General features: G+C 40.8%; 3 protein-coding genes and 1 long non-coding RNA gene across 4 annotated transcripts; 2 read left to right on the plus strand and 2 right to left on the minus strand.

Annotated features, from left to right (window-relative positions):
- Positions 1-493: 493 nt before the first annotated feature.
- Positions 494-1032, minus strand: LOC132621898 (uncharacterized). The gene is made up of 3 exons (XR_009575724.1): positions 898-1032; positions 729-800; positions 494-631 (listed from the first exon to the last, which is right to left on the minus strand). It is a non-coding gene; the product is annotated as an uncharacterized LOC132621898 (long non-coding RNA).
- Positions 1033-4276: 3244 nt separating this feature from the next.
- Positions 4277-9693, plus strand: LOC132623204 (U-box domain-containing protein 40). Its single transcript, XM_060337936.1, has one exon. The coding sequence runs from the start codon at positions 4600-4602 to the stop codon at positions 6037-6039; it is 1440 nt and encodes a 479-aa protein (XP_060193919.1). The 5' UTR covers positions 4277-4599; the 3' UTR covers positions 6040-9693.
- Positions 9694-9713: 20 nt separating this feature from the next.
- Positions 9714-11019, minus strand: LOC132623205 (peroxidase 31). Its single transcript, XM_060337937.1, has one exon. It carries the CDS (start codon positions 10816-10818, stop codon positions 9856-9858), a length of 963 nt encoding a protein of 320 aa, XP_060193920.1. The 5' UTR covers positions 10819-11019; the 3' UTR covers positions 9714-9855.
- Positions 11020-14844: 3825 nt separating this feature from the next.
- LOC132624757 (uncharacterized) lies at positions 14845-17484 on the plus strand. Its single transcript, XM_060339484.1, has 2 exons — positions 14845-15102; positions 16804-17484. The coding sequence occupies exons 1-2, from the start codon at positions 14845-14847 to the stop codon at positions 17482-17484; spliced, it is 939 nt and encodes a 312-aa protein (XP_060195467.1).
- Positions 17485-27135: the final 9651 nt, after the last annotated feature.

Below are 27135 nucleotides of genomic sequence, written 5' to 3' on the forward strand. Positions count from 1 at the left end.
CGGATCATTAATTGGCAACCCAACTCCCTCAACCTAAAACAATAAAAACATGGTTCAAATGAATTTAAAGGCATCAGCAAAACAGATACACATATACACATATATAATAGTGCTTTAAAAGTTAAAAGTTTCAGTTAAATATAGAGAAAATATATGGTAAATATGCCTGAAATATAGTAAACAGAAATCAGAATAAGTAACATTGAACATAATAATCAAAATACAATTAAAATACAGCCACAACACATATGAAAAACTAATATTAAAATATCAATCCAAAACAAATATAGCACTGCTAGTATATATAAACACAATCATAACAAAAATAGCACAAATAGATACATCAAAAAAAACACTACTAACAAATCACCATGTGAAAACTATATATGTAAATACACTATAGGTAATACAAAAACACAGCTAAAAATTCAATATTTTCACTTTGAATAATATACTGCAAATATAGAAAAGTGAAAGAAAAAATGAGTACCACTGGATGACTCCTCTGCGCGGAAGTGGCACCACCACCTTAATTCTCTTTGGTTGAAAGCTTTACTGCACCGCCACTTTGATTGCCTTGAGAAATCCCACCATCACTATGTAAGTCAGCTTTTAACATTGTGTCGCCGACCTTTAAAATTTTCCAAAAGAAAATATAAAGTCTTCCAATAAATATATCAAAATAACTTAAAAAGTAAATAATTTCCATTTTTAGTGTTGATTTTTACCTTATCTGGTGTTTGATTGCCCTTTATTGCATCTAACAACTTTTTGAAGTTGTTATCCATGTAGTCAAACACCTACAGTTTTGAAAGATAAAAAATAGAATTAGAATTGTTAATTACTTGACACAAGCAATATGAAGTAAAAAAAACATATTGAAAACAAAACGCCTACTTCTTTCTTGAAAATCCGAATCTCTTCCCTTATCAGTTTAAACTCATCTGTTCGGGGTGCTGTAGGTGCATCTGGTTTCCTTGTCCCTTTTATCCCAGATTCCTTCCGTGATGGTTGTTTCCTGGAAGGAGGAACAGAAACTGGAAAACTGCGTCCGTTTCTTGCCTCGCGGGGAATCAGAATTGGCACTCATTTGTTGCTGTTTGTCACTGGACAGATGCGGTGGTGTGGTACTAAAATTATCGTAATCATCGTCTAACAAATCAGTACCATGTACACCATCAACTCCATGTTTGACGTTTGGTATGTCATGTGCAACAGGAGGCAATTTAAGAGTTTCCAACTCATGGGGTGTTGGCACAACTTCCTCAAATCTACAGGACTATGAACAACAAAATATAGAAACTATATTACCGTATATATCTACATTGGTAACATACTAAAAATATGAGGAAAATATAGTCAAAATATATTGATCACAAATGACTTATTTCATAAATATAGACAAAATATAATCAAAATATAGCATGTAAAACAAACATATTAAAACAGTTAAATGGTAAAAGACACAAAACTGTTAAAAGACTGTTTTACCGGATTTTTATCGTCTTTGAACATGCCATCCATCAATCTCTTGAATTCTGGTTTTCCTTCCGTAGTCCGCCAGTTCAAAATTCTAGGAATTAAATTCCCCGTCTTAACTGCAATGGTGGACGAGACTTTTGAGCAACATTCATACAACCATACTTGCATAGCAAGCGGCAAACCATGAATCCTATAATATTTCTTAAAACCAGCATATTTCTGCCCGATGCTTACAACCAACTCTCTAAACGAATCTTTACCCCAAGGATACTCATTATATCTCCCGTCCTCTACAACATCAAAATGGATCCTTGGTATGTTTGTTGAGTTCGGCTCACCACAATGTACCCACGTATTTATGAAATACAATATTGCCATCTTGACTGCGTCATCCCCTTTATCATCCCAGACAGTCTTGTTGAAACACTCAATAAGCTCGTGTCTTTTAACTGGCAATTGGTTCTCCTGATTTCTACCAAAATACTCAACCATAAGCCTATTCGGTTTTGAGTTATCATAAACAAAATCATTTTCATCAGATACACAATCTAGCCCAGTGATCAGTGCAAATTCTCGAAGGCCAAAACGCAGAACTTTACCATTTATTTCAAATGTAAAGCACCTATATGTACTGCCCCTAAGTTCTTTGACCATAAAGCACCGAAAAATCTGTGCTTGTACATCCAATTGCTGCATTCTAAGATATTTACCAAAACAAGAATTCCTAAACATATCCATCTGTGGATCTGTTAGTTTGCCTCTAATATCTTGCATTACATTAACATTCGTGTATCTACACATAGATGGTGTCACAGCAGGGTGCTTGGTAACCAAAAATTTAGATACCTGAAACAAAATGCCAAAAAACACGTATGATTGACATATATCGACTGAATGTACTTAAAAATATACACAAAACAACTGTCAACAAAATAATAACTGAATGTACTTAAAAATCTTAAAAATCACTGTAATAACTGTCAACAAAATATACACAAAAATAACTGAATGTACTTAAAAATCTTAAAAATCACAGTTATGGTGAAGAAAAATACACACAAAATAACTGAAGAAACATGTGTAAAAAAAACACAGAAATATACTTAAAATGCACATATAATATAGATCTGGTTAATTCACAGATCTGTAATAACTGAACTAAAAAAAAAAAGAACTAAATATACTGAAAATACAACAAAAACATACCTCTTCATCATCATCCTCATCCACATTACGTTTGGCTTTAGCAATTTTTTTGCCCCTAACATTAACAACATTGTCATCAGCCTTTCTCTTCTTTTGTTTCTCCATTTGAGAAACATTTTTCAAATTTTCTTGTTGTTTACTCTTCGAATCAACATATTCCTTAGAACGCCTAGGATCGTTAATTCTTTTTGAACGATTCTCAGCATAAGAGCCTGCAATGGCAATTTCATGTTGAGAAATTCCCAAAGAAAAATTAGGAATCGCACATTCGGGTTCTATACCTGTATTTCTCATCGGAGTAGCAGCTTTCTTAGTCATTCCAATTGAATCTAAGAAAAAACAACCAAGAACAAACACTGATAGTTAATTACTTAGACTTGCATTCCTGATTCAAACGAAAAAAAAAACACCCAAAATATAGGTTAAATACACGGTAAAAAATAAAAATTTGTATAGAATCTTACTTTATTTTGGGAATTAGATTTGAAACGTGAGAGAAATCAATGAATAGTTAATTAGAGATAAAAAAGGAAGTTGAATAATTGAAAAACTGATTTGAAATTGGAGGAAAGTAATGGATATGGTGAATAATGACGTGTATTTAGGAGGTAGGAGAGAGACACGTTTTTTTTGCTTAAATTTAGGGGAGTGGGAAGTTATCAGATGAGTGGTAAAAACATGGTAGCTATGTGAAGTAAATATGATATATTTTAGCTACTAAATATAATTATTGAAAAGTTTAGTTATGTTCCATAAATAGGTAATAATGGAACCTATGCCAAGTAAATTTTACTTAATTGAAAGTATAAATTAACTACAAGTTAGAAAAAGTTCTTAATTTTCATTTTCGATCTATGACTCAATTGGTCCATAAGCTTAAGAGTAGGTCTAGTTTTGTCCATATTACATCACGCTCATCATGCTATCCTTTAAATTTGCATTTCGTAAACAAATTTAGTCCAAATAACAAAACTCACAAGCAAAGCCCTAAAATTTTATGAAGATAACAATAAATTATCAGGTGACCAGAGTAGTAAAGACTAACCCCTGGGGATTCTCTTCTCCAGTTTCTTTTTTCCCTATGTTTCCATTTTAATCTCTAATTACAAGTTTACAACGAAAATCGTTTGTCTTGTTTTTTTCAAAGGGCTTAGAAAATAGAGAAAGCAATATAATAAGATAAATTAGTACTGTAGTTCTTTATAAATTCGTATTTTAATTTTCTATTTTTTATATAAATTTTTTATTTTAACACATAAAAAATCTGAAAAATATTATTTTCTTCCATTCAAATTCTAGGTAGCTACTTCCTACGTCCTAATTTATGCGATACACTTTTCTTTTTAGTCTGTCCCAAAAAAAATGATAAATATTTTTATTTGATAATAATTTAACAATTTTATCTTTTACGCTTAACGAGAAGATCTATAACCATACAAATATCTTTAGCTTATTTTAGATCACAACATTAAAAAATCTTCATCTAATTCTTAAATTTTGTATCCAGTTAAACTATATCATACAAATTAGGACGGAGGGAGTATAAAAAATCGTTTCCTCCGTAATAAGAACAAGAAAAAAAAAAAAACTGTCTTGAAACAGTAGGCGCTATTTGAGTTAAAAAGCTCAATTGCAGTACGTTTGCCAAAAGGACAGGTAAAAGCAAAAAATGGTTCAAGAAAATATGAAAACACAGCTCTCAGCTACTGAATTCTATTAACATCCACAAATTCTCAGCTCCCTCTCTCCAAGTCATAATGTTTTCTTCAACAACTATCCTCTCTGCATTCAGTTTCAATCACATGCGCTCCTATCTGAAGCTCAATATTGAATTTTGAAATCTTTTCCATAAACTCAAGGTTTTATTCATTCGTATCTGAAGCTTAAAGATTGAATCTTTAAACCATTAACATGGGTACTAACAAGCAAAGATGGAAAATCTCTTTCCACAAATCTCCATCAAAACACCCTCCTATTCCTATAGAATTCATCTGTCCTATTTCTAATTCTCTCATGGCTGACCCTGTAATAGTTTCTTCAGGCCATACATTTGAACGCCACTGTGTTCATGCCTGTAAATCACTATCTTTTACACCTATTCTTCCTGATAATTCCATCCCTGATTTCTCCACAATCATCCCTAACTTAGCTCTCAAATCCACAATCCTCAATTTTTGCCGTTCTTCTCTTCTTGACCCTCCAAAACCCCTCAATTTCCTCACAGCTGAAAATCTTGTTTTTACATTAATGGCCACCCAAAAAGCCCAAAACCACACTAAAGATAAATCAAGATTCAGTAGTATGACTGAGCTAAATCGGGTACCTAGTCACATATCAACGAGTTCAGAGGAATCTGTAACCCCAACAAGTGGGCCCCTCACCTGTTACTCTTCATCATCTGACGTGGATACCATGAACTCAAATTCCATTGAAGAAGATGAGCTTGTTGTAAAACTGAAGAGTTCACATATCTCTGAACAAGAAGAAGGTGTTATCTCGTTTAGGAAATTGACCCGAACCCGAGAAGAAACCCGTTTCAGTTTATGTACTCCTCGTATACTGTCAGCTCTACGTGTACTTATAACCTCAAGGTATGCTTCTGTACAAGTTAATTCAGTAGCGGCATTGGTGAATTTATCATTAGAGAATCGAAACAAGGTGAAAATTGTACGTTCTGGGATTGTTCCACCTTTGATTGATGTGCTAAAAAGTGGATTTCAAGAATCACAAGAACATGTTGCTGGTGCACTTTTCAGTTTAGCTTTAGATGATCAGAACAAAACTGCAATTGGGGTTTTGGGTGCATTGCCTCCACTTTTACATGCTGTTCGATCCGAATCCGAACGTACTAGGCATGATTCGGCTTTGGCTTTGTATCATCTTTCTTTGGTTCAGAGTAACAGGGCTAAGTTAGTGAAACTCGGGGCGGTTCAGGTGTTATTGGGCATGGTTAAAACGGGTCATATGACGGGTCGGATCCTGTTGATACTTTGTAACCTGGCAGCGAGCTCGGAAGGGAGAGCAGCAATGCTTGATGGGGGTGGGGTGCAGTGTTTTGTTAGTATGTTGAGAAAGGGAGAGTTTGATTCGGAGTCGAGTCGTGAGAATTGTCTTGCTGCATTGTATGGACTAAGTCATGGTGGACTTAGGTTTAAAGGGTTGGCTAAAGAGGCTGCTGCTGAGGAGTTGTTGATACATGTTGAGGAAACGGGAAATGAGCGGGCCAAGGATAAGGCCAGAAAGATATTGGAGGTTTTGAGGCAGAAGGATGAAGAGGAGGAGGAAGTTGATTGGGAGAAGTTGCTTAATTCCGATGATGATATGAGTCAAACACGGATAAGTTCTTCATAGCTCTTGTTTGTTTTTGTTTCTTCATTGTATGCTGTTTCTTTATTTTTCTGAGAAATGGCTTGTAATTAGGCACCATGCTCTCTTCTCATAGCTGCTGATAGCATGATTTGGGTTTGGGTTTTGGTTCTGCTCGTCGTGTCTTCTGAGATCATGTGACAGTTGACAGGGTAAATAATGTTGAAAATGTAAAGAAAAGATTCTGAACAGTGTGTTTTTGTTTTTGGAAAAAGAGGTTGTCTTTGACATGAACTCATTAAGGTTGTCTTTAACATGAACTCATTGTCTCCTAATACTCTTCCAGTAATGCTATCTTCAATTTCTTGTGTGCCTGAGGTTAATTCTATGAACTATTCGTGTTTGTCTCTTCTCATTTTGGTGCTCAAACAATGAACACAAGAAAGAAGACAGTACTAACATTTCCACATTCTTCAATCTGATGTCTTGTGCTTCTGGGAAGGTTAGAATTTCAGCACTAACATTTTTACATCGGGACTTTAGTGTTTGAGCAATTATTAAAATTGTAGGACAAGATGATATACTTGTGTAAGAGTTTAGATGTTATACTTCTGAACTCTGCTTAGCTCTTTTGTTCTCTTTTTTAATTTCCTTATAATGCTGAGTTTTACATGCGAAGACAATTCAGAAAGATTCTCATTACAGATTTTTTTTTGTTTTTTGGCAAGTAAAGTATTTTACCAAATGAAGTATTTACAGCTTAACAGAAGAGAAAAACAAAACTGTCACGCATGGAATGGACATAGTCCCAAACTCATGCACTAACAAAGACTAACACCCTGACTTAGAACCACCCCACAAGGAAATCAGAAACAAAGAAAGCTAAACCTAAGGATGGAAGTTCATCCTCTGAATCAGGGGCGGCTCAATTAGATTGGTGGCCTAAAGCCAACTTTAACGGGAGGCCTTGGGTTCGAGCCTCAGAACAAAAAATCTTGCTAGGGAGTGCTTCCCTCTTTAGCCGGCCTTGCGTGTCTCGAAATAGAATTAATCGGGAAATTCCATACAAGTACCGAACACCGGATGGAACCGCGCTTTAGTGGCTTGGCCCTCTGGCCGGCCCTGCTCTGGATATATCTAGCTAGTTTAGGAGCTTGAGTTGCCTTGAAATAGACTTCCTGTGTGATCAAGTGAAGAATAACATCCTCTGGTCTTTGTTTACTCTGAAAGAACCTGGCATTTCTTTCCCGCCAGAGATAATACACTGCAGCAGCCATGATGATTCTATAAACTCCAGCACCAGCACTCCTCCCTCCACAGAAATGAACTACCCATTGTAACTCATCAGTCCATCCTAGAGGTGGCCTGTTTATCCCTTGCCAAACCAGAAGTCTTTTCCAAATTGAACCTGTTACAGAGCATTGGAAGAATAGTTAGTGAACACCTTCCTCCTCTTGTGCACACATCGGACACATCAGCCTGGTTTCAACACCCCGTTTAGTGACCCTATCTCTTGTTGCTAATCTTCCATACATAGCCTATCTCAGTATGAAAATCCACTTTGGGGAGCTATGATTATTGCATATAATCTTCCTCCAATGCACTTTCTGATAGCCTCCCTGCAATGCTTGATATAACTTCTTGATAGAAAACCTTTTCATATTCTGGATATCAGTCGAAGTTAAACCTGCAGCTCCCATACAGACAACTGGTTTCATAAAAAGACTATTGCTCCCTGATCTCTTGTACATTGCACAGTTTGTTCCTTTCAATTACTTGTTTTGATTGACAAAAGATATGAATATACGTTTGTCAGAGTGAAATGGTTGATCTTCATCTCTAGAAGAACCTTACAACTGTGTGATGTGCTTTCTTCATTTGAAGTCTCTCCTTGCCCTTTAGGATCTTTGTGGGAATTTGACTTAAACAGAAAATACTAATAGATAAATGTTCTACTTTATTATCCACATAGTAAGGGGCTGATCTTTGAATAGGAAATGGAGTGGACTGCAGCGTCCAAAATGAATTCGCTTATTCGAAAAAGGTAATTCTTTGAAAAATTATCTTGTGCTTGTGTTACATGGTTCGATACTGCATGAACTTCAGAAGCATTCCTTATTCAAATATACAATCCTGATATGGGATTCACATGACTGAGAAATTAGAACTGGCAGTAAATATAATTGCAAAGCCATATGACTGAGAAAATAAAACTGGCAGTAAAGTGCGCTAACATAGTTCCTTCGAACATCTAGTTGGCTTTGATCAGCAGAACATGCATATGATTCTTGAAGATGAGCAATCCTCTAAAGCTTTGAGGTTTTTTGTTGCTCTTACTGGAGTAAACTTCAGAGGATGCAACAATTAGGTCTCTTGAAAAAATGAAACCAACTTTAGTTATATTTACATTAACTTAGCCTACTTGTTTTCCATCAGCCGGTCAAATAGATGCCTTCGTCTTCTTCATTTCTACATGTTGAATCTATTTTCTTTTCTCTTTTTGAATGTTACTTATGCAGTTTAAGAGTTTAGACCTCTATATTAGAAGATGAACTATTTATGCATCCTAATTTTGTGTATTATAGTTGCTTAGATTGGCATTCGAAAAGTCACATATGACAGACAACTGGTCAAAACTTCTCATGGCTCGACAGTGGAAAAATGTTTCTTGATTATTAATCTGATTAGAAGAGTTTTAGTGATTGGGGCAGAACCCAGACAATAGGGCGGAGATGACGGAACCGTAATTGAATGGCAATAATTCTCGTTCATTTATGCTGTTTTTATCTAATTAAAGTATTCCGATATAACAAAGCATAATGGAATACACATTATAGTCAGCATTTATATATACCTTCTTCTATTTCATTTGAAGTAGCATACTTTTAAGTTGTCATGTTCTTGCCAAATGAAGATGGATCAAACGGGTCATGTCCCAAGCCATCCAGAGTTGTGTTCGATTCAAAATGAGAGTTCGAGTCTAGATTGATCAAATTCAGAACTCAACGCGCCCAAAATGTCTCAACATCTCATCCTTTTTTTTTTATGTTGCTCATCAAAAATAAAAAAAGTGAAAACTTATGTATTTTTCTATAAATTTTCCAACTTCTAAGTTTATATAATTCTTAATCTCCAAATTTAATTTTGTATGTTTAGGTTTGAGTTATATTTTATATAAGTTGGATTACACTATTTTGACCCAATGATTTGATGACTTCTTTGACTTAGCGACTTAACAAAATTGATTTGATTTTGACACCTCTTCCAAGAATCAATACCAAAGCACGTTATGTATCTCTAGCTTATTATTCATTTGGTTAGTGCCAGGTTAACTTGAGTTGGCCATGCCCCAGTAATAATCTGTGACAAAGGAGACACCCACCGGAAAGAAAGATCCCACCTTTTTGAACACTTGCACTCCAACCATAAAGCAACAAAACAATCCATCAATCAAACATCTTGAACCGAAAAGGAAACATTTTCACACTAATTTCAAAAGTTGCAAACTTTATTTACGGTTTCATTTCTTATTGAATCAAATTTGAGGAACAAACAACCTCGTACGTGCATCTCACCTGAATCAAATTAATGATTCAGTTTCATTATACACCATTCCAATATAATGTAGTAGTTCACACTAATCACAAGTAGTAGTTTCCCTCGAATACAATACAGACTCCAATGAGCAATTTAGCAGAACTCAGGGCAAAAAACAGAACTAATGGGGAGCTTTCTGATCTAAATAAATGATAAAAACATTGTATACATATTATAAGTTTCATCTTGTAAATGATTAAATGCAAAAACAAATTCGAACCCACAAAACATAAGATAATTAATCAACCACCCCTCTCAATTAATTCAATTGTTGAAAGCATCACACCTGTGCCTGATCTCACCATGTTTGCCAAATTTAACACCATGCTCACTTAACTTCTGCATAGCTGAACCAAACGCCTTAAAAAACACATTTTGATCTCTAATATACTCTTCAACAAAAATCTTCGTCCTCGGATCTGAAAACAAACCCCTATCTGAAGACAACAAACCCAAACCCTTAGGCAAGTTCTGATAATACATATTATCAAACTTATTAGGACTCATTACATCATTAAACACAGACAACGTTGGATCTTTCTGATAATTACCACAAGCATTTCTTAAAGCTTGAGCAAATCGAGGATTATACGAAGGGTCAGATAGATTTGAGCTGAATTCTTTACAATGTGAGAAACCAATTGTGTGAGCACCAGATAATGCAACCATTTCTTGAACTGTAAACCCTTTAGATTCAAAAATCTTAATCATTTGATCCATTGGCATTGTGGGTCGGGGCAAATTTCCTTCAACAGAATCAGCTTTAGAAACAAAAGAATCTTTACGGCCCAATTTAACTTGATAAAACGGGCCCCCAGTTTGGACAACGAGGTTACGAGCAGCAACAGCAAGTATGTCTGAACAAGAGACAACACCTGGACACGTGAGTTCAAGCGCGATCTTGGCGCGTGTGATTACATCAAACCCATCACCTGGAAGAGATAAGTTGATTTCAGCGTCACGTTCAGCTTTGTTAAATGGTGTGGATGAGATTAAGACGGAACTGTCACAACCGCCGACGAAACAGTCGTGGAAGAAGAGACGGAGAGTGGCGGCAGCGGTTGTGGGGGAAGTGATCTGTTTGTTTGTAGTTGTTTCTTGCATTATTTGTTCGAATCTTGGACATGATTTAGTGTAATATGCAGTGTTGAGTGGTGAATGGGGGTTGGATAATGAGGGAGTTAAGAAAGCTGAGAAGAAGAGGAAAAGCAGAACTGTTAAACCCATTATACAGTTTCTGGCTTTCTGCTAAGCTATTTTTGATGCTCAACTCACTTGGGTTTGAGTTGAGTAGGTTAGAGAGAGAGAGAGAGAGAGAGGGAAGGGAAAGTGGAGGTTTTTTGGGTTTTGAGAAAATGGCTAAAAAGGGAGAGGGAAATAGGTAATGGGAGCAGCTGAGAAGTGTGGATGTGGGGATGGGAAATAACAGCTGGAGGGCTTCAATGGGGACTTCATATTTTTCACCTCTCTTCATTCAATGATCTGTTATTTTATTTTGTTTTGGTTTTAATTTTGTTTTTAATGAGACATGCTCTACTTTGAATTTCTTCCATAATTCTAAGTGCTTTTCTGTTTACAACTCAGCATTAGGTACATTTGAAAAAGGATTATTAACATCCAAAGATTGTCGTGGAGCAGTAAATAAGTAGTCGTGGAATAGTAAATAAGTACTACTCCCTCGGTTTCAATTTGTTTGAATCTATTTTCTTTTTAGTCTATGTCAAAATAAATGATCTCTTTTCTAATTTGGAAACAAATTCACTTTATGAATGATTTATAACCACATAAATTTTCAAGGCTTATTTTGAACCACAAGTTTCAAAAGTCTTCCCTCTTTCTTAAATGTCATGCTCAGTCAAATGAGTTCATATAAATTGAAACGGATGGAGTATTACTTATTCATTCTTAACTAGAAGTCAGTAAGTTCAAGTTCCGAAAATAAAGTTGGTTTTCATAGAAAGTGCTTCTAAAACAAATACCGGGCATTAAAAGTAGCGGTGGGCGTTCGGTTTTTTGGTTCGGTTTTATTAAACTTCGATTTGGCTATTTCAGGTTGGGTTTTTTGAAGGTGGACACTGAACACCGAACCAAACTAGTTCGGTTCGGTTCTTTCGGTTTCGATTTTTTAAAGTTCGGTTAGGTTCGGTTTCGGTTTTTTCAATTCGGTTTTTTTGATATAATATTAGAAGCGATTCCATTGACACTAATTCATATTCTCAAAAGCAATAAAACATAAAACTGATAAATTGAAATCAAAATCAAACAAACAGGATATACAAGAACATAAAACTATAATCATGATATACGATTACTAGGTGTTATATACATACCGTAAGAATAATTAAGAAAACACATAAAGGACATACATTAATCCTAAAAACACATCCTGGTTACCTTTCTTTGTTAAGCATATTTGATTTTCTCAATTGAAGTGGAAAATTAGGGATACAAATGCAAAAGAGGACTTATTACAATTGAGTTTTTTTTTGCTTTAAACTTAATGGGCCTGGACTATTTTAATTTTTTTGGGTAATGTATTAAATTTCGGTGCGCGTTCGGTTTTTCGGTTTGGTTTTATCAAACTTCGATTCGGCTATTTTGGTTTCGGTTTTTTTACGGTGGACACCAAACACCGAACCAAACTAGTTCGGTTCGGTTCGGTTTGTTGAAATTTCGGTTCGATTCGGTTCGGTTCGATTTTTCGGTTTTCGGTATTTATGCTCAGCCCTAATTAAAAGCTCAAAAACAAAGAGAAAAAGTCTACTAAATAGATGTTTTCAAAACCTTTTCTTAAGGTACATGAGTTACTGTTGTTAGTAAACTCCACTCTAGTGGATTAATTTAATCTATCAGTATTGAGGTAAATAAATTTAAGCTACAAAGTTTTGTAAAAAATGTCTTAGAAAGTCTGCTAAATAAGGAGCAAGAACGAAAATGGAAGGATAAAATATCCATCAAAGAAATGATATTCTTATACGTGAGTGAGGCAAAAGGAATATGGACAAAGCCACAAAGGAAGGGAAATTGGTAAAGTTTTTAGTAGACTGTCACATGAGTAAAATTTGTCAAGAGTATCCTATGAGGAAAGTAAAATGGGGACACGCGCCATTACATGAACCACCAATCACGGGAAGTGAGCTCGCTAGAAACATGGGTCCACATGGGAACCCGATACTCTGCATTGACCCGTCGGTGCGTTATATTTGGGTTCTTGTTTTTTGGAATTAATGAGTTGGCAATTATCAAGGACCAGCTAATTCAATATACTTAGCAATTAAAGAAATAAAATAAAAATTGAGTTGGACGTGATAGGGTATTTGATCAATTTCCGACACTACAACCGAACTTAAAACGTTTGGACATAAGTTGGTTCAAATTTGAAAAAGATAATATTTAAAGTTGAAAAATGGTCATCAAGTACTTTAGTCAAGACACTACACGTTACATTTTATGTAGATGTATTACTTTTACTGTTTCTAATATATATGATATAGTTTAACTCGTATAAAATTTAAAAAAAAATGAAGAATTTTGTAACTTGCAGTTTCAAATGTATCATTTTGTGTGATTCTAAAAATTTTAAACTTGTGATTCTAAATATTACATAAAATTTGTTTGATTATATGACTTCTTATTAAAATAAATTGAAAAGCTTAAAGTTAAATATTTTTCAAATATATAAATTTATCATTCTTTCGAGAACAGACTAATAAGAAAATAATGCCATTTAAAATTACAACAGAGGGAGAAATATTAAGGAAGTCAATTTTAACTATGTTTTTTCTCAAATTCTTTTAAAAGTTTTGCGTTATATACAATGTTGATTGATTTGGTTTTTTTCAAATATAGTTTAAGTAAAATTTGAAGAATTTATACTCGAGTTCACACAAAAACGAGGTGTTTCGGCCTCATGTTCTTAATCTCTTCACATAAATTAGGAGTGAACGAGTATCAACCAAAATGTACCTTGTAATTTTAATCAAAGTTCACTTAATTTGAATTTGAACATATAAAAATCATGGTAATTGTTTGCCCCAAATTCGGATAATCAATTAAATTTGTGAGTGGGTATAGGATATGTGCTTGGATCTTGACGTATGTTTGGTAGTGGAAAATAAATGTGTAAGTATTTAGTAATAAAACGGCTAATAACGATAGTTTGCTTGATTTACTATGGACACGAACGTTTAGAAACTATGTTGAATACTTAATGGAAGAAGCACAATATAAATGGAAACAAACGGCCTTGGCCGGGTCAGATATTGAGAGAGAGAGAGATTGTATATATGAACTCTTTTGTATTATAAAATGTTCTTGGAAAGTAAAGGAGCCAGCCCTTACAAAGGAGGGGGATGTGCTCTATTTATAGTGGTGTCTCTATGGGCCTCTTCCTGTACAAATGATTAGAATAATAATAAAAAGGACAGCTCTGAGCAGATTTGGTGGGATTAGGTTGGCCGTACGATCTGACACACGCATGGTTGGTGGTTGACCATGGCAGGACGCTACTGGTGTTGGCTCGTGTGCAACGATTACACCAGACCACCGGCCCTACGGACAAACGGCCTTGGTGATAAAGAAGGTGGACTAGATGGTGTCCTTACTCAGCTCCGGCCCAAGCGCTCCTCCGGGTTAGGTCGAATGTCATCAGGCACGTTCCCATCTCTTTCTTCCCTCGGTTCCCCGTTCCACCGGTTTACATCGTATCCGGTTTTTACCATATACAGATAGCCCCCACACTTCCAGGATCAACGATCTATCGGAGTAACGGGAAGTGGCCAACTGCTGAAACCGGTGGCCCTGTCAGCTCGTCGTTATCTTCTCGTTTTGGCGGGAACGGTTGCGTCACGTCCCCCTTTATTGGCCACGCGTCCTGTTCCGAGTGGCCGGCTCTGACAACCGCCGCATGCACGTCGTTTCAAGTCACTCCTCATTAATTATGGGGCACGTGGCGCTCCCTGGTTGGCTGGGGAGTCGTAACCGTCATAGCCCCATGCCTATATAAGGCTCCTTCCCTCTTCATTCCAATACTTTCACGATCTGCATTCCCTTCGTCCTTCACTTTTTTCTGCATTTTTTCACCTTCTTACCATATTGTTATTCTCTGTAACGAATCTGTTGCTGATTTGTTGCTTCATTGTGCTTGGAAAGGACCAGCTTTGACTCCACTTCCGCTAACTGTTCTTGCTCATCAGTGTTCTTGCCCTTTTTGCACTTCCTTTCTGAATCTTCTCTCTTTCACATCCTCAAAAAATGTCGGAAACTTCCCATGATGTTCCATCGGTTTCATCACCAGGAGCCGAGGCTGCATCCCCGGCTAAGTCGAAGAGCACCTTTGAACCGACAGCCTCAGACATTATTCCGGCTATGTTCAACTTCAACAAGGATCTTAAGGCCGAAAAGCCTTCTTCGGTATCGGACAGGGGATATGACGTGAGGCGATACCCCTCGTCCATTATTGAAGAGAAGCTCGACATAGTCCGAGCCGACTGTGGGTGGGACACTCGTCCGGTACAAGTCTTAGCGCCCGGTCCAAATGAGTCGATCACCGATTACCGGGCCGGCTTCCGATAGGTGTACACTTATCCCTTCACTCTCAAACTCGACCCTCCGATTGATCCGGTCATCCTAGACATGTGCCGGACCTACGGCGTGACCCTGGCACAGATCGACCCGATCGTCTGGAGGGTCATGGCACTCCTCCGGTTATTGGCCAACAACGCCGGGAAAGAGTTTACACTCCCGCACCTGATACGTCTGTATTCTCCGAGGATTTTCCGGGGTGGCGTAATCAAACTTGCCAAGCGCAGCCGGAATCCGTTTTTCTCGAAAATGGATGAAGACCGAGATAGGGGCTGGTTGGAGCGATATGTCCGAGTGAAGACCGAGGACATCATCCCGGCCGAATTCATGCCTTTCCCGGAGAAATGGAACAACAGTCGTAAGTCCGAAACCTTTGATTAATTGCCTTTGTTCTATACTCCTTTCTCACCATTTGTTCTATACTCCTTTCTCACCATTTGTTCCTTACTTTTTATTAGCCAACGGGTACGTTCCTCCGGCCATTCGTAATCTGAGCGAATGGGTTGCAGCACTCCTTAGTCAGCAGCCCTATGACAACCGGACATGGGCTTATCTGTCACGTGGCCGATGGATCGCCCAGAACCACGGTAACATTCAGCTTCTCTTCAAGTTCGCTGTACTTTCCGCTATCCGAGGCCACTATCCCCCTCGACCTTTGCTAATGCCTTTTGCTTTTCAGGTCTGCCTAAGGGCTCGGCGGCCTCTAGACCAGAATCGGGGGCCGCTCTTCCTGCATCGGCGTCCGAGTTTGACACGGCGGGTACTTCCCGTGTTCTTGCCGATGCCGCAAAGAGAAAACGGCCTTCCGAAAAAGGGGGGCTCCAAAAAAGAAGAAGGCAAGGAGCGTCGCCTGGTCATCAAGGGAAGAAACGGAACCCGACATTATTGTTCGGAGAGTCGGTTCCGTCCCTTCCGTGGCCCCCATCCCGGAAAAACCTGCCGCTGTTCCGCCTCCGCCTTCTGCTGGTGAAGGCCTTTTGGTTCCGGCTCCACGCTCAGGGGCGGAAGCAATTCTTTCCCCGGCTCCGCTAAGATCGATCGGCTTCGTCGACATTTCCGGGGAAACGACCTCCGTCGAAGCTGAAGAAAGGGCCGAGCCGGCCCCAGAGACCGAGGTCTTTCTCGAACCTGCTGCAGTTACGGAGCCCCCGGTTTTTGCCGAGGGCACTGAGGCGACTCCAAGTGCCCCCACTTCGACTCCACGAGTGGACGATTTCGAGGATATGTTCTCGAGCACTCCTCCTGCCACCGGTGAAGCTGCGGGCTTTAGCCATCTCCCTATTCCTCGGGCCACGAGATCGGCCAGCCGGACCTCCGAATTCGGTGCCAGGGATAGCTTGGTAAATATCTTCCCGGCTCCGAGCGTGGAGCCGAGGAGAACGAGATCGGCGGTAGTTACCGTCCCTGAGGACTGTAGCTTTCTATCGCGCCCGGTAGGTGTAGCGAGCTACCTGCGGCCTCTCGTCTCAGATTCGGACCGGCGGAAGATGACCGGGGTCACTTGGCAGTGCCTCATCAACGAGGGTATGCATGCGGGCAACCGGGTAAGATTCTTAGCCATTCTTGTATAACTTATCTGAGGATTTTGGCATTATTTTGTTCAAGTCTTTTGACTTGTTGTACTTGCAGAGTGTGGTGCTGGTCAATGAAGCCTTCATCCGTGCTCAGCAGGAGATAAACGACCTTAGGGGCCAACTGGATGCCCAAGGCCGAGAGACGGAGAAATACCAGCACCTTCTTCAGGAGAAGGAGGATGAGTTGAACCGGGCAGCCGCTCTTTCCAACCTCCGGCCTGAGCTTGATGCGGCTAAGGATGAAAATCGTATTTTGAAAAGTGAGCTGGCCGCTATGGCTGATTATAACCGGAGCCTTGAAGCTGACAAGATTGGCCTTAGCCGGGATAAAGCTCAGTTTTTCTCGAGGCTGGATGAGCTCGAGATCACCGTTTCCCAACTTCGGGGGGAACTGGATTCAGTGAAGGCCGACGCTATAGGCTTGGCCGAGAGGAACCGGCTGCTCGAGTCCGAGGCCGCTCAGTACAAGGATCGCATGAGGGTGTTTGAGGAGAAGGCCGAGGAGCGATCTTGGATATGTGAAGGCCTAAGAGTTGAGCTCGAGGAGGCGGTGAGTGCCAATGACGCCCTTAAGGCCGAGCAAGAGGCGGCCACCGGTAGGAGCGGTGTCCTTGAGGAGAACCGGGTTGATCTGGAATCCAAGCTGGCCAAGGCCGAGGCCGATTTGGAAGAGGCCTGGAAAAGTGTGGAAGCGGATGAGGCTCACACTGCTATTGTTGCCGAGTATGAGAAGTGAAAGTCTCGGCGGATCACCCTTGAGCAGGCCGAGCATGGCTTCCCAGATCTTCTGTCCCTGATAACCCAGGCCAAAGAGATAGAGGAGAAAGCCGATCGCGCTCTCGGGTCCGAATCAGACGACTCCGAGCGGACCAGGTCCGAACACTCTGCCTCTAGTCATGCCGGATAGCTCGGGGCCGGTTCAGCTCAACATTCAGCACTTGATTAAATTGTGATTCGCTGACTCCGCCCCTGAATATGATTATATGCTCAGGCTTCCCTTTCCCGGAGCTCCGAAGCTCTTATTTGTAGTTAGTTCGTCAGTTCCTTTGTAGGACTTTGATTTTTTGATGTAAAGACACTCCTTGTATAAATGAAAATTGCCTCTTCCTTACTGCTTCGTTTGAATGTTTGCTATTATTTTTGCCGTAATTGTTGGTCCGTTCTAGGATAGGTCGACTTGTAGTTGTTAATTCATCGTGCCCGTGGGTCTTATTCGATATTTTAAGGCCGGTGCTTTTTCAGCCTTGGCTAGAAATTTTTTTGACGTAACAGTCCCCGTTTGGGGAAGTTTATCAAGTTTTGGCTTGGATCATCGTAACCTCGTTGCCCTAGTCGAATTTTTTGATGATTTTTGCTCGGCTCGTTACGGCCTTGTTGCCTTTGTCGAGTTTCGACCACCGTACTCAGTATAGGGTATGTGAATGAGGCAGTGTCGAAATACGGTGGTTATCACCGGGGCAAAGTACACTTAACAGAAAGTTGTTATCCCAACTTTTGATAACTTTGCGTTTGCAAAATGTTTGTACATATGAGAATTTTAACTCCTTCTTCCTTCGTCGTTGCAAATATAAAATGGGACACGATTCTTTATGATCGTTTGGTCCTTACATCGAGGCTATGGCTGATGGTCGGGCCCTAGTTTTGCCGTAGCAAATATAAAATGCGACACGATTCATTATGATCGTTTGGTCCTTACATCGAGGTTATGGCTGATGGCCGGGCCCTAGTTTTGTCGTAGCAAATATAAAATGGGACACGATTCATTATGATCGTTTGGTCCTTACATCGAGGCTATGGCCGATGGCCGGGCCCTAGTTTTGCCGTAGCAAGTTTTGACTTTCTCCGTTTTCCCCGACCGGGGTCTCTTCGATTGAGGGCACAGTAATGTATTCCCCTAGCACTGATCCGAGCTGCGGGGTTGGGTGAGTGCTATTAAGTCCCCAATTGGAAGGGGTGGCCTCGAAATTCCGGGCGCCGGTCCCTTATCTTTGTCGAGTAACATGTTGTACTTGTTGCCTCATTAAAAACCTTGTCGGAAAACCCATTTTGGGACAAAACCGTACTAAGGAAAAGAGTGCAACACGTGTTTTCAGGCCTAAATTCTAACTTTGTCGCGTTCTCGGTTTCCTGCAAAAGAGAAAGGTAAATAGGAGGACATTGGGGGGGGGGGGGGGGATACCTTAGCAGTAATATCTTTTCAGATGAGCCACATTCCAGTTATTGCGCAACCGCTGCCCGTCCATGGACTCCAACTGGTATGACCCTTTGCCCGTTATCCCGATTACCTTATACGGGCCTTCCTAATTCGAACCCAACTTTCCCTCGTTGGGATTCTTGGTGTGCAGGGTAACTTTTCGAAGTACCAAGTCCCCGATTTGGAAGTGTCGAAAATTGGCTCTTCGGTTGTAGTACCTTTCCACTCTTTGTTTTTGGGCCGCAATACGGACCAATGCGCTTTCGCGTAGTTCATCCGTTAGGTCGAGTTTTACGGCCATGGCCTCCTCGTTTGACTCCTCGGTGGTATATCTGAACCGGAGAGTCGGTTCGCCAACTTCCATGGGGATAAGGGCTTCGGCCCCGTAGACCAATGAGAACGGGGTTTCCCCCGTGCTTGATTTGGATGTGGTTCTGTAAGCCCACAGCACCTCTGACAATACTTCCCTCCAATGGTGCTTTGATGCTTTAAGTTTTTTCCTCAGATTTTGGATTACCGTTTTGTTCGTGGATTCTGCCTGTCCGTTTGCGCATGGGTGATACGGGGTTGACACGATTTTCTTGATCTTCAATCCTTCAAAAAAATTGTTGACTTTGGCGCCCACGAATTGAGGACCATTATCACAAGTTATCTCGGCGGGGATGCCGAAACGGCAGATGATGTGATCCCATATGAAGTTGATGACTTCTTTCTCTCTGATTTTTTCAAAGGCCTGCGCTTCAACCCACTTAGAAAAATAGTCAGTCATAAACAAAACGAAACGGGCCTTACCTGGTGCCTGAGGTAACGGACCCACAATATCCATTCCCCACTTCATGAAAGGCCAAAGTGAGATCACCGAATGCAGCAACTCCCCGGGCTGGTGAATCATCGGAGCATGCTTCTGACACCCGTCACATTTTCGGACAAAACGTTTCGAGTCTTCGTCCATCCGGTTCCAGTAATAACCGGCCATGATAATCTTGTGAACCAGCGCTTCTGCACTTGAGTGGTTGCCGCAAGTTCCCTCGTGTATCTCCCTCATCACGTACTCCGTTTCACCGGGGCCCAAACACTTAGCCAGGGGACCAAGCAAAGAGCGTCGATACAATTGGCCGTCCACCAAGCAAAAACGGGCGGCCTTGGTCCGTAGTGTCCGTGATTCCTTCGGGTCACTTGGGAGCTTACCATCACGCAAGTAGTCAATGTACTTGTTGCGCCAATCCCAAGTTAAGCCCATTGTGTATATTTCGACGTGTCCGCTCTCTATGGCTGTGTTCGATAAGTGCACCGTTGTCCCGGGGTTGATTTCCTCCCTCTCGACCGAGGATCCCAAATTTTTTAATGCATCGGCTTCGTTGTTCTGCTCCCTCGGTATGTGCTGCATGGTCCATTCTTTAAATTGATGAAGCACCACTTGATTTTTTTCGAGGTATCTCTGCATCCGTTCGTCCTTGACTTCGAATACGCCGTTCACCTGGTTTGCGACCAAGAGCGAGTCGCACTTTGCCTCGATTATTTCGGCTCCCATACTTCGAGCCAATTCCAAACCTGCAATCATAGCCTCATACTCAGCTTCATTGTTAGTCAATTTAGCAGTTCTAACGGATTGTCGAATGACATCCCCGGTCGGTGTCCTAAGGACAATCCCTAGTCCGGAACCTCTAAGGCTTGAGGCCCCATCCGTGTGTAGAGACCAAATGCCCGTGGTCTTTCCCGAGGTCAGCAAAAGTTCCTTTTCGACCTCGGGGACCATAGCTGGGGCAAAGTCTGCCACAAAATCGGCCAAGATTTGGGATTTGATGGTCGTTCGAGGTTTATACTCGATATCGTAAACGCTAATTTCTACAGCCCATTTTGTTAACCTACCTGACAACTCCGGTTTATGCATGATGTTTTTTTAAGGGTAAGTGGTTACTACACATATGGGGTGGCATTGAAAATAAGGTTTGAGCTTTCTGGAAGCGCTTACCAGTGCTAATGCCAATTTTTCCAAATGGGGGTAACGGGTCTCCGCATCCCCCAAAGTTCTACTCACGTAATAGACAGGGAATTGCGTACCTGATTCTTCTCGGACCAAAACACCACTTACCGCCACTTTGGAGACAGCTAGGTAGAGGAAAAGCGGCTCGTCGACCCTCGGTGTGTGCAGCAACGGGGGGCTAGACAAGTACCTCTTCAACTCTCGTAGAGCCTCTTGGCACTCCGGTGTCCAAACGAAGTCGTTCTTCTTCCTGAGCAAAGAGAAGAAACGGTGACTCTTGTCCGAGGACCTCGATATGAAGCGACTCAGTGCCGCTATTCTTCCGGTGAGCTTCTGCACCCCTTTTATGTTGTTCACAACCTCGATGTCCTCGATGGCCTTGATCTTGTCCGGATTGATTTCAATTCCCCGGTTTGACACCATGAAACCCAGAAATTTACCGGACCTTACCCCGAAGGCACACTTCTCCGGGTTGAGCTTCATGTTGTATCTGCGGAGCACATCAAAGGTTTCCTGCAAATGTTTTAAATGGTCCTCTGTTTCCAGGGACTTATCGACCATGTCGTCAACATAAACTTCCATCGTTTTCCCTACTTGTTCTTCGAACATTCCATTAACTAGGCGTTGGTAAGTTGCACCGGCATTTTTTAATCCGAAAGGCATGACGTTATAACAGTAAGTCCCATAACGGGTGATGAAGGATGTTTTCTCTTGATCCTCCGGGTGCATCCGGATTTGGTTATACCCGGAGTAAGCATTGAGAAAACTTAACATTTCATGTCCGGCCGTCGCATCGATCATTCTATCGATGTGAGGTAATGGGAATGAATCCTTCGGGAATGCCTTGTTTAAATCCTTATAATCGACACACATTCGAAATTTATTACCTTTTTTGGGCACCACCACTACGTTAGCAAGCCAATCTGGGTATTTCACCTCCCGGATGGAACCTATTTTTAAAAGCGTTGTTACCTCGTCTTTTACGAAGGCGTGTTTTGGCTCCGCCATGGGTTTTTTTTTTCCTTCACCGGGGGAAACTTCCCATCCAAGTTGAGCTTGTGGGATGCTGTTTCCGGTGATATACATGTCATATCTATATGCGACCATGCAAAGCAATCGGCGTTAGATCGAAGAAACTCAATTAATTTGCGCCTGAGCTCCGGGGTAAACCCCGTGCCCAGGTATACCTTTCTGTCCGGTAAGTACTCGAACAGGATGATCTGTTCCAGCTCCTCTACGGTTGACTTGGTCGCGTCTGAGTCATCCGGCATGACAAAGGATCTGGGTACCCCGAAATCATCCTCTTCATGCTCCGGATCTGGCCCGGTATACTGTGGTTGCTATTAGGGGACCTCCCCTCCGGTTACACCCTTTTCTTCCTGAGCCGGCTCCTTGGGCTGGGGCGCCGCCTCCTCTACTGCGAACATTTTCTTTGCTGCGGGCTGCTCACCTCGGATGGTTTTCACCCCCTCCGGGGTGGGGAATTTCAGCAACTGATGCAGTGTTGAGGGTACTGCCCTCATGCTATGTATCCAGGGTCTGCCCAATAATGCATTATATTTCATGTCCCCTTCGATCACATAGAACACCGTTTGTTGAATGGTGCCATCCACATTCACGGGCAACGAGATCTCTCCCTTCGTGGTTTCGCTAGCCATATTGAACCCGCTGAGTACCCGAGCCACCGATATGATTCGATCGAGCAACCCTAGTTGTTCAACCACTCTCCATCGGATGATGTTGGCCGAGCTACCTGGGTCAACCAAAATACGTTTAACCTTAGTTTTAAAGACAAGCATAGAAATTACCAGTGCGTCATTGTGAGGTTGAATGATGCCTTCCGCGTCTTCGTCATTGAAGAAAATGGAGTGTTATATCCCGTATTTTTGCATATTCGGAAAATTCGAAATAATTTTGACTTGTAAGAAATAAGGCCATATTTTGATTTTATTAAATATATATGTGTTGTTCATGAAAAATGTTGATGCGGAAATATGGAGGAAGGCCAAGGGCAAAATTGGGAATTTTGGAAATTAGTTTCGGGAATTACAAAATAAGACCCATAACTAATTGGGCTAAAAAAATTTGAAAGAATTGAAAGAGCAGCTGAAAGATCTATTAGAAAAAGGCTTTATCAGACCCAGTACGTCACCCTGGGGAGCGCCGGTATTATTTGTAAGAAAGAAAGACGGGTCGCTGCGGATGTGCATTGATTACAGACAGCTGAATAAGGTGACTATAAAGAATAAATATCGCCTTCCTCGGATTGATGATTTATTTGATCAGTTGCAGGGTGCTAAATATTTTTCGAAGATAGATTTGCGTTCGGGCTATCATCAGGTGCGGGTACGAGAGGCTGACATTCCAAAGACTGCTTTCAGGACCCGGTACGGGCATTATGAGTTCAGAGTGATGTCTTTTGGGCTAACTAATGCTCCAGCAGTGTTTATGGATTTGATGAATCGGGTATTCAGGCCGTTTCTCGACATGTTCGTGATTGTATTTATTGATGATATTCTGGTTTATTCACGATCAGCAGAGGAGCATTTAGATCATCTGAGGACAGTACTTGGCACACTTCGGCAACAGAAATTGTATGCTAAGTTTTCCAAGTGTGAATTCTGGTTAACTTCAGTGGCGTTTTTGGGGCATATCGTCGGAGCAGATGGTATTCGGGTCGACACACAGAAGATCGAGGCTGTACAGAATTGGCCTAGGCCCACGACACCGACTGAGGTACGCAGTTTTCTGGGATTAGCCGGATATTACAGGAGATTTGTGGAGAATTTTGCTTCTATTGCGGCACCATTAACAAAGTTAACTCAGAAGGCAGCAAAATTTCAGTGGACCGATGCTTGTGAACGCAGTTTCCAGTTGCTGAAGGAAAAATTAATTTCAGCTCCAGTTCTAGCTCTTCTAGAGGGGTCAGACGGGTATGTCATTTATTGTGATGCTTCTGGTATCGGGATTGGTTGTGTATTAATGCAGCATGGTCGAGTTATAGCCTATGCTTCCCGGCAGCTCAGACCGCACGGGAGAAATTATCCTACTCATGATCTGGAATTAGCCGCGGTGATTCATGCTTTGAAGATATGGCGGCATTACTTATATGGGGTCCATGTTGATATCTATACGGACCACAAAAGCCTTCAGTATATTTTTAAGCAAAAAGAGTTGAATTTGCGGCAAAGAAGATGGCTTGAATTATTGAAAGATTATGACGTCGATATTTTGTATCATCCTGGAAAAGCTAATGTTGTGGCAGATGCACTTAGTCGCAAGTCTATGGGCAGTTTGACCGATGTGCAGCCAGAGAAGAAGGAATTAGTTCGTGAAATTCATCAGTTAGCCAGCCTTGGAGTCCGTTTGGCCGATTCTGGAAATATTGGGATTTCTGTCCGAGAAGTTACTGAATTATCTATTATGGAAGAGGTAAAACGACGTTAGTTCGAGGATCCTATTCTGGTATAGTACAGAGATGTGGCCCTTGATAAGGAAAAGACCCAGTTCGAAATTTCACCCGACGGAGTATTATTATATAGAAGCAGATTATGGGTACCTGACATAGCAGGGCTGCGCCGACAGATTATGGAAGAGGCACATTATGCTCGGTATTCTGTTCATCCTGGATCCACTAAAATGTACCATGATCTCAGATGCTTATATTGGTGGGATGTTATGAAAAGAGATATCGTAGAGTTCGTTGCTCAGTGCCCAAATTGTCAACAGGTTAAGATCGAGCATCAGAAGCCCGGTGGATATTTACAGGAAATGGAAATTCTAGCTTGGAAATGGGAAATAATCAACATGGATTTCATTACAGGTTTACCGCGCACTCCACGAAGGTATGATCCTATATGGGTTATTGTTGATAGGTTGACAAAAGCAGCCCATTTTCTTCCGGTCAGGACTACTTATTCGGCTGAGGGTTATGCCAGTTTGTATATTAAAGAGATAGTAAGGCTTCACGAAGTTCCTATATCTATTATAACCGACAGGGGTGCCCAGTTTACGGCTAACTTCTGGAGATCGTTTCAGGACGGATTAGGGACTCAGGTGAGTCTTAGTACAGCATTTCATCCTCAGTCCGACGGGCAGGTCGAGCGTACTATTCAGACGCTGGAAGATATGCTATGGGCCTGTGTTATTGATTTCAGAGGTAGTTGGGATGATCATTTGCCGCTTATTGAATTTGATTATAATAATAGTTATCATTCCAGCATCCAGATGGCGCCGTATGAAGCCCTATATGGTAGAAAGTGCAGATCTCCGATTGGTTAGTTCGATGTGGGTGAAACTAAATTGATCGGGCCAGATATAATTCAGCAAGCAGTTGATAAGGTGAAACTTATCCGGAAGCGGTTGTTAACAGCCCAGAGTCGACAGAAATCATATGCAGATAAACGACGTCGACCGTTAGAGTTCCAGATTGGTGACTGGGTATTCCTGAAAGTGTCACCTATGAAAGGTGTAATGAGATTCGGCAGAAAAGGAAAGCTCAGCCCGCGATATATTGGGCCTTATCAGATTATTCGGAAGATAGGCGAGGTCGTCTACGAGCTAGACTTACCATCCGATCTGGAGGCAGTACATCCGGTATTTCATGTGTCAATGCTCCGTAAATGTATTGGTGATCCTTCCATAGTATTCCCCATAGAAGATATTCAGGTAACGGAGGAATTGTCTTATGAAGAACAGCCTGTAACTATTTTGGATCATCAGGTGAGGAGACTGCGCACCAAAGATGTACCTTCTGTTAAGGTCTTGTGGCGAAACAATAACAGAGAAGAAATGACCTGGGAAGCAGAGGACGAAATGAAGAAGAAGTACCCTCACTTTTTTCCTATGCCTACAGGTAATCTAAATTCCGTAATTGGTTATATTGATTAATGAACGATTTATATGTGCTGTCCATATAAAGAACCTTCCCCAAAATGCTTGTAAGACCTATAAGGCTAATTTAACATTCGAGGACGAATGTTCTAAAGGGGGGGAGAATGTTATATCCCGTATTTTTGCATATTCGGAAAATTCGAAATAATTTTGACTTGTAAGAAATAAGGCCATATTTTGATTTTATTAAATATATATGTGTTGTTCATGAAAAATGTTGATGCGGAAATATGGAGGAAGGCCAAGGGCAAAATTGGGAATTTTGAAAATTAGTTTCGGGAATTACAAAATAAGACCCATAACTAATTGGGCTCAAAAAAAAAAAAAAAAAAAAACAAAGAGGCCCAAAAAAATAGTTCTGTACTAATATGATTGCTACTTGAAATTTCCAAAAGAGCTTCTGAAATGCTTTTAGAAAGTTCTGTACTTCAAAAGTTTGTAACTTTCACATACTAACTCCGATTGACCCGAAACTGATTTCTCAGCCTTCGGATGTCATAAATATATTTGTCCATCAAGTTTTGAAATTTGTTTATGTATTTATATGCATATGGTTTCCTCACTACTCCACTCGTGCATACTACTATGATATCGTTCGCCGGATCCCGGGCCGGTTTTGTGATCGTGCTCACTATGTTATATTCGGCAGTATGATGTGTTACGGTTCCCGAGATCTCGCTATAAGGCCGGGTACCGCTTATATACAGCGTTATGATGTGATATGGCATATGATATGTTCTAGTGTTGTGATATGTTATGATGATACGATATGTTCGGGGATTATACGGAGATATGAAACCTTCTGGAGTATGATGTGTTGTGGTGCCAGCGTCGGAGTAGCGACCACGTTCCTGATCCCTATGCATGATATTTTTTATTCGCATCATATATATATATATATATATTCAGCACAGGTTTAGATATACTAATTCTGTATCCATTTTCTGTACTCCTCACTTCAGTTATGATTCGGATTTCTGTATTTCATGCTTTGTATACTCAGTACATATTTCGTACTGACCCCCTTTCTTCGGGGGCTGCGTTTTATGCCCGCAGGTGCAGACGTTCGTTCAGGTGACCCGCCAGTGTAGGGTACATATTCTGCTGTTTGGAGTACTCCCTTTTGATCCGGAGCTCATATTTTTGGTACATACCTTCTGTTATACATGTTCTGTATATATGACTATATGGGTACGATGGGGCCCTGTCCCGTCATATGTTGTTGTTATGGTTTGTAGAGGCTTGTAGACATATATGTGGGTCATGGGTCATGTTTGTTCGTTTATGTTTATGATTTGTGCCTTAGGCGGTCCCGT

The sequence above is a fragment of the Lycium barbarum genome, chromosome 12 (genome assembly GCF_019175385.1).
Source record: "Lycium barbarum isolate Lr01 chromosome 12, ASM1917538v2, whole genome shotgun sequence".
Lineage (NCBI taxonomy): Eukaryota > Viridiplantae > Streptophyta > Magnoliopsida > Solanales > Solanaceae > Lycium > Lycium barbarum.

Excerpts from the sequence above, each read along its gene's own strand:
- LOC132623205 (XM_060337937.1), bottom strand. The coding sequence starts at position 10,818 with ATGGGTTTAACAGTTCTGCTTTTCCTCTTCTTCTCAGCTTTCTTAACT.
- LOC132624757 (XM_060339484.1), top strand. The coding sequence starts at position 14,845 with ATGTCGGAAACTTCCCATGATGTTCCATCGGTTTCATCACCAGGAGCC. Across the intron at positions 15,103-16,803 it reads GTGGGTGGGACACTCGTCCG|AGTGTGGTGCTGGTCAATGA; the intron begins GTACAAGTCTTA and ends TTGTACTTGCAG.
- LOC132623204 (XM_060337936.1), top strand. The coding sequence starts at position 4,600 with ATGGGTACTAACAAGCAAAGATGGAAAATCTCTTTCCACAAATCTCCA.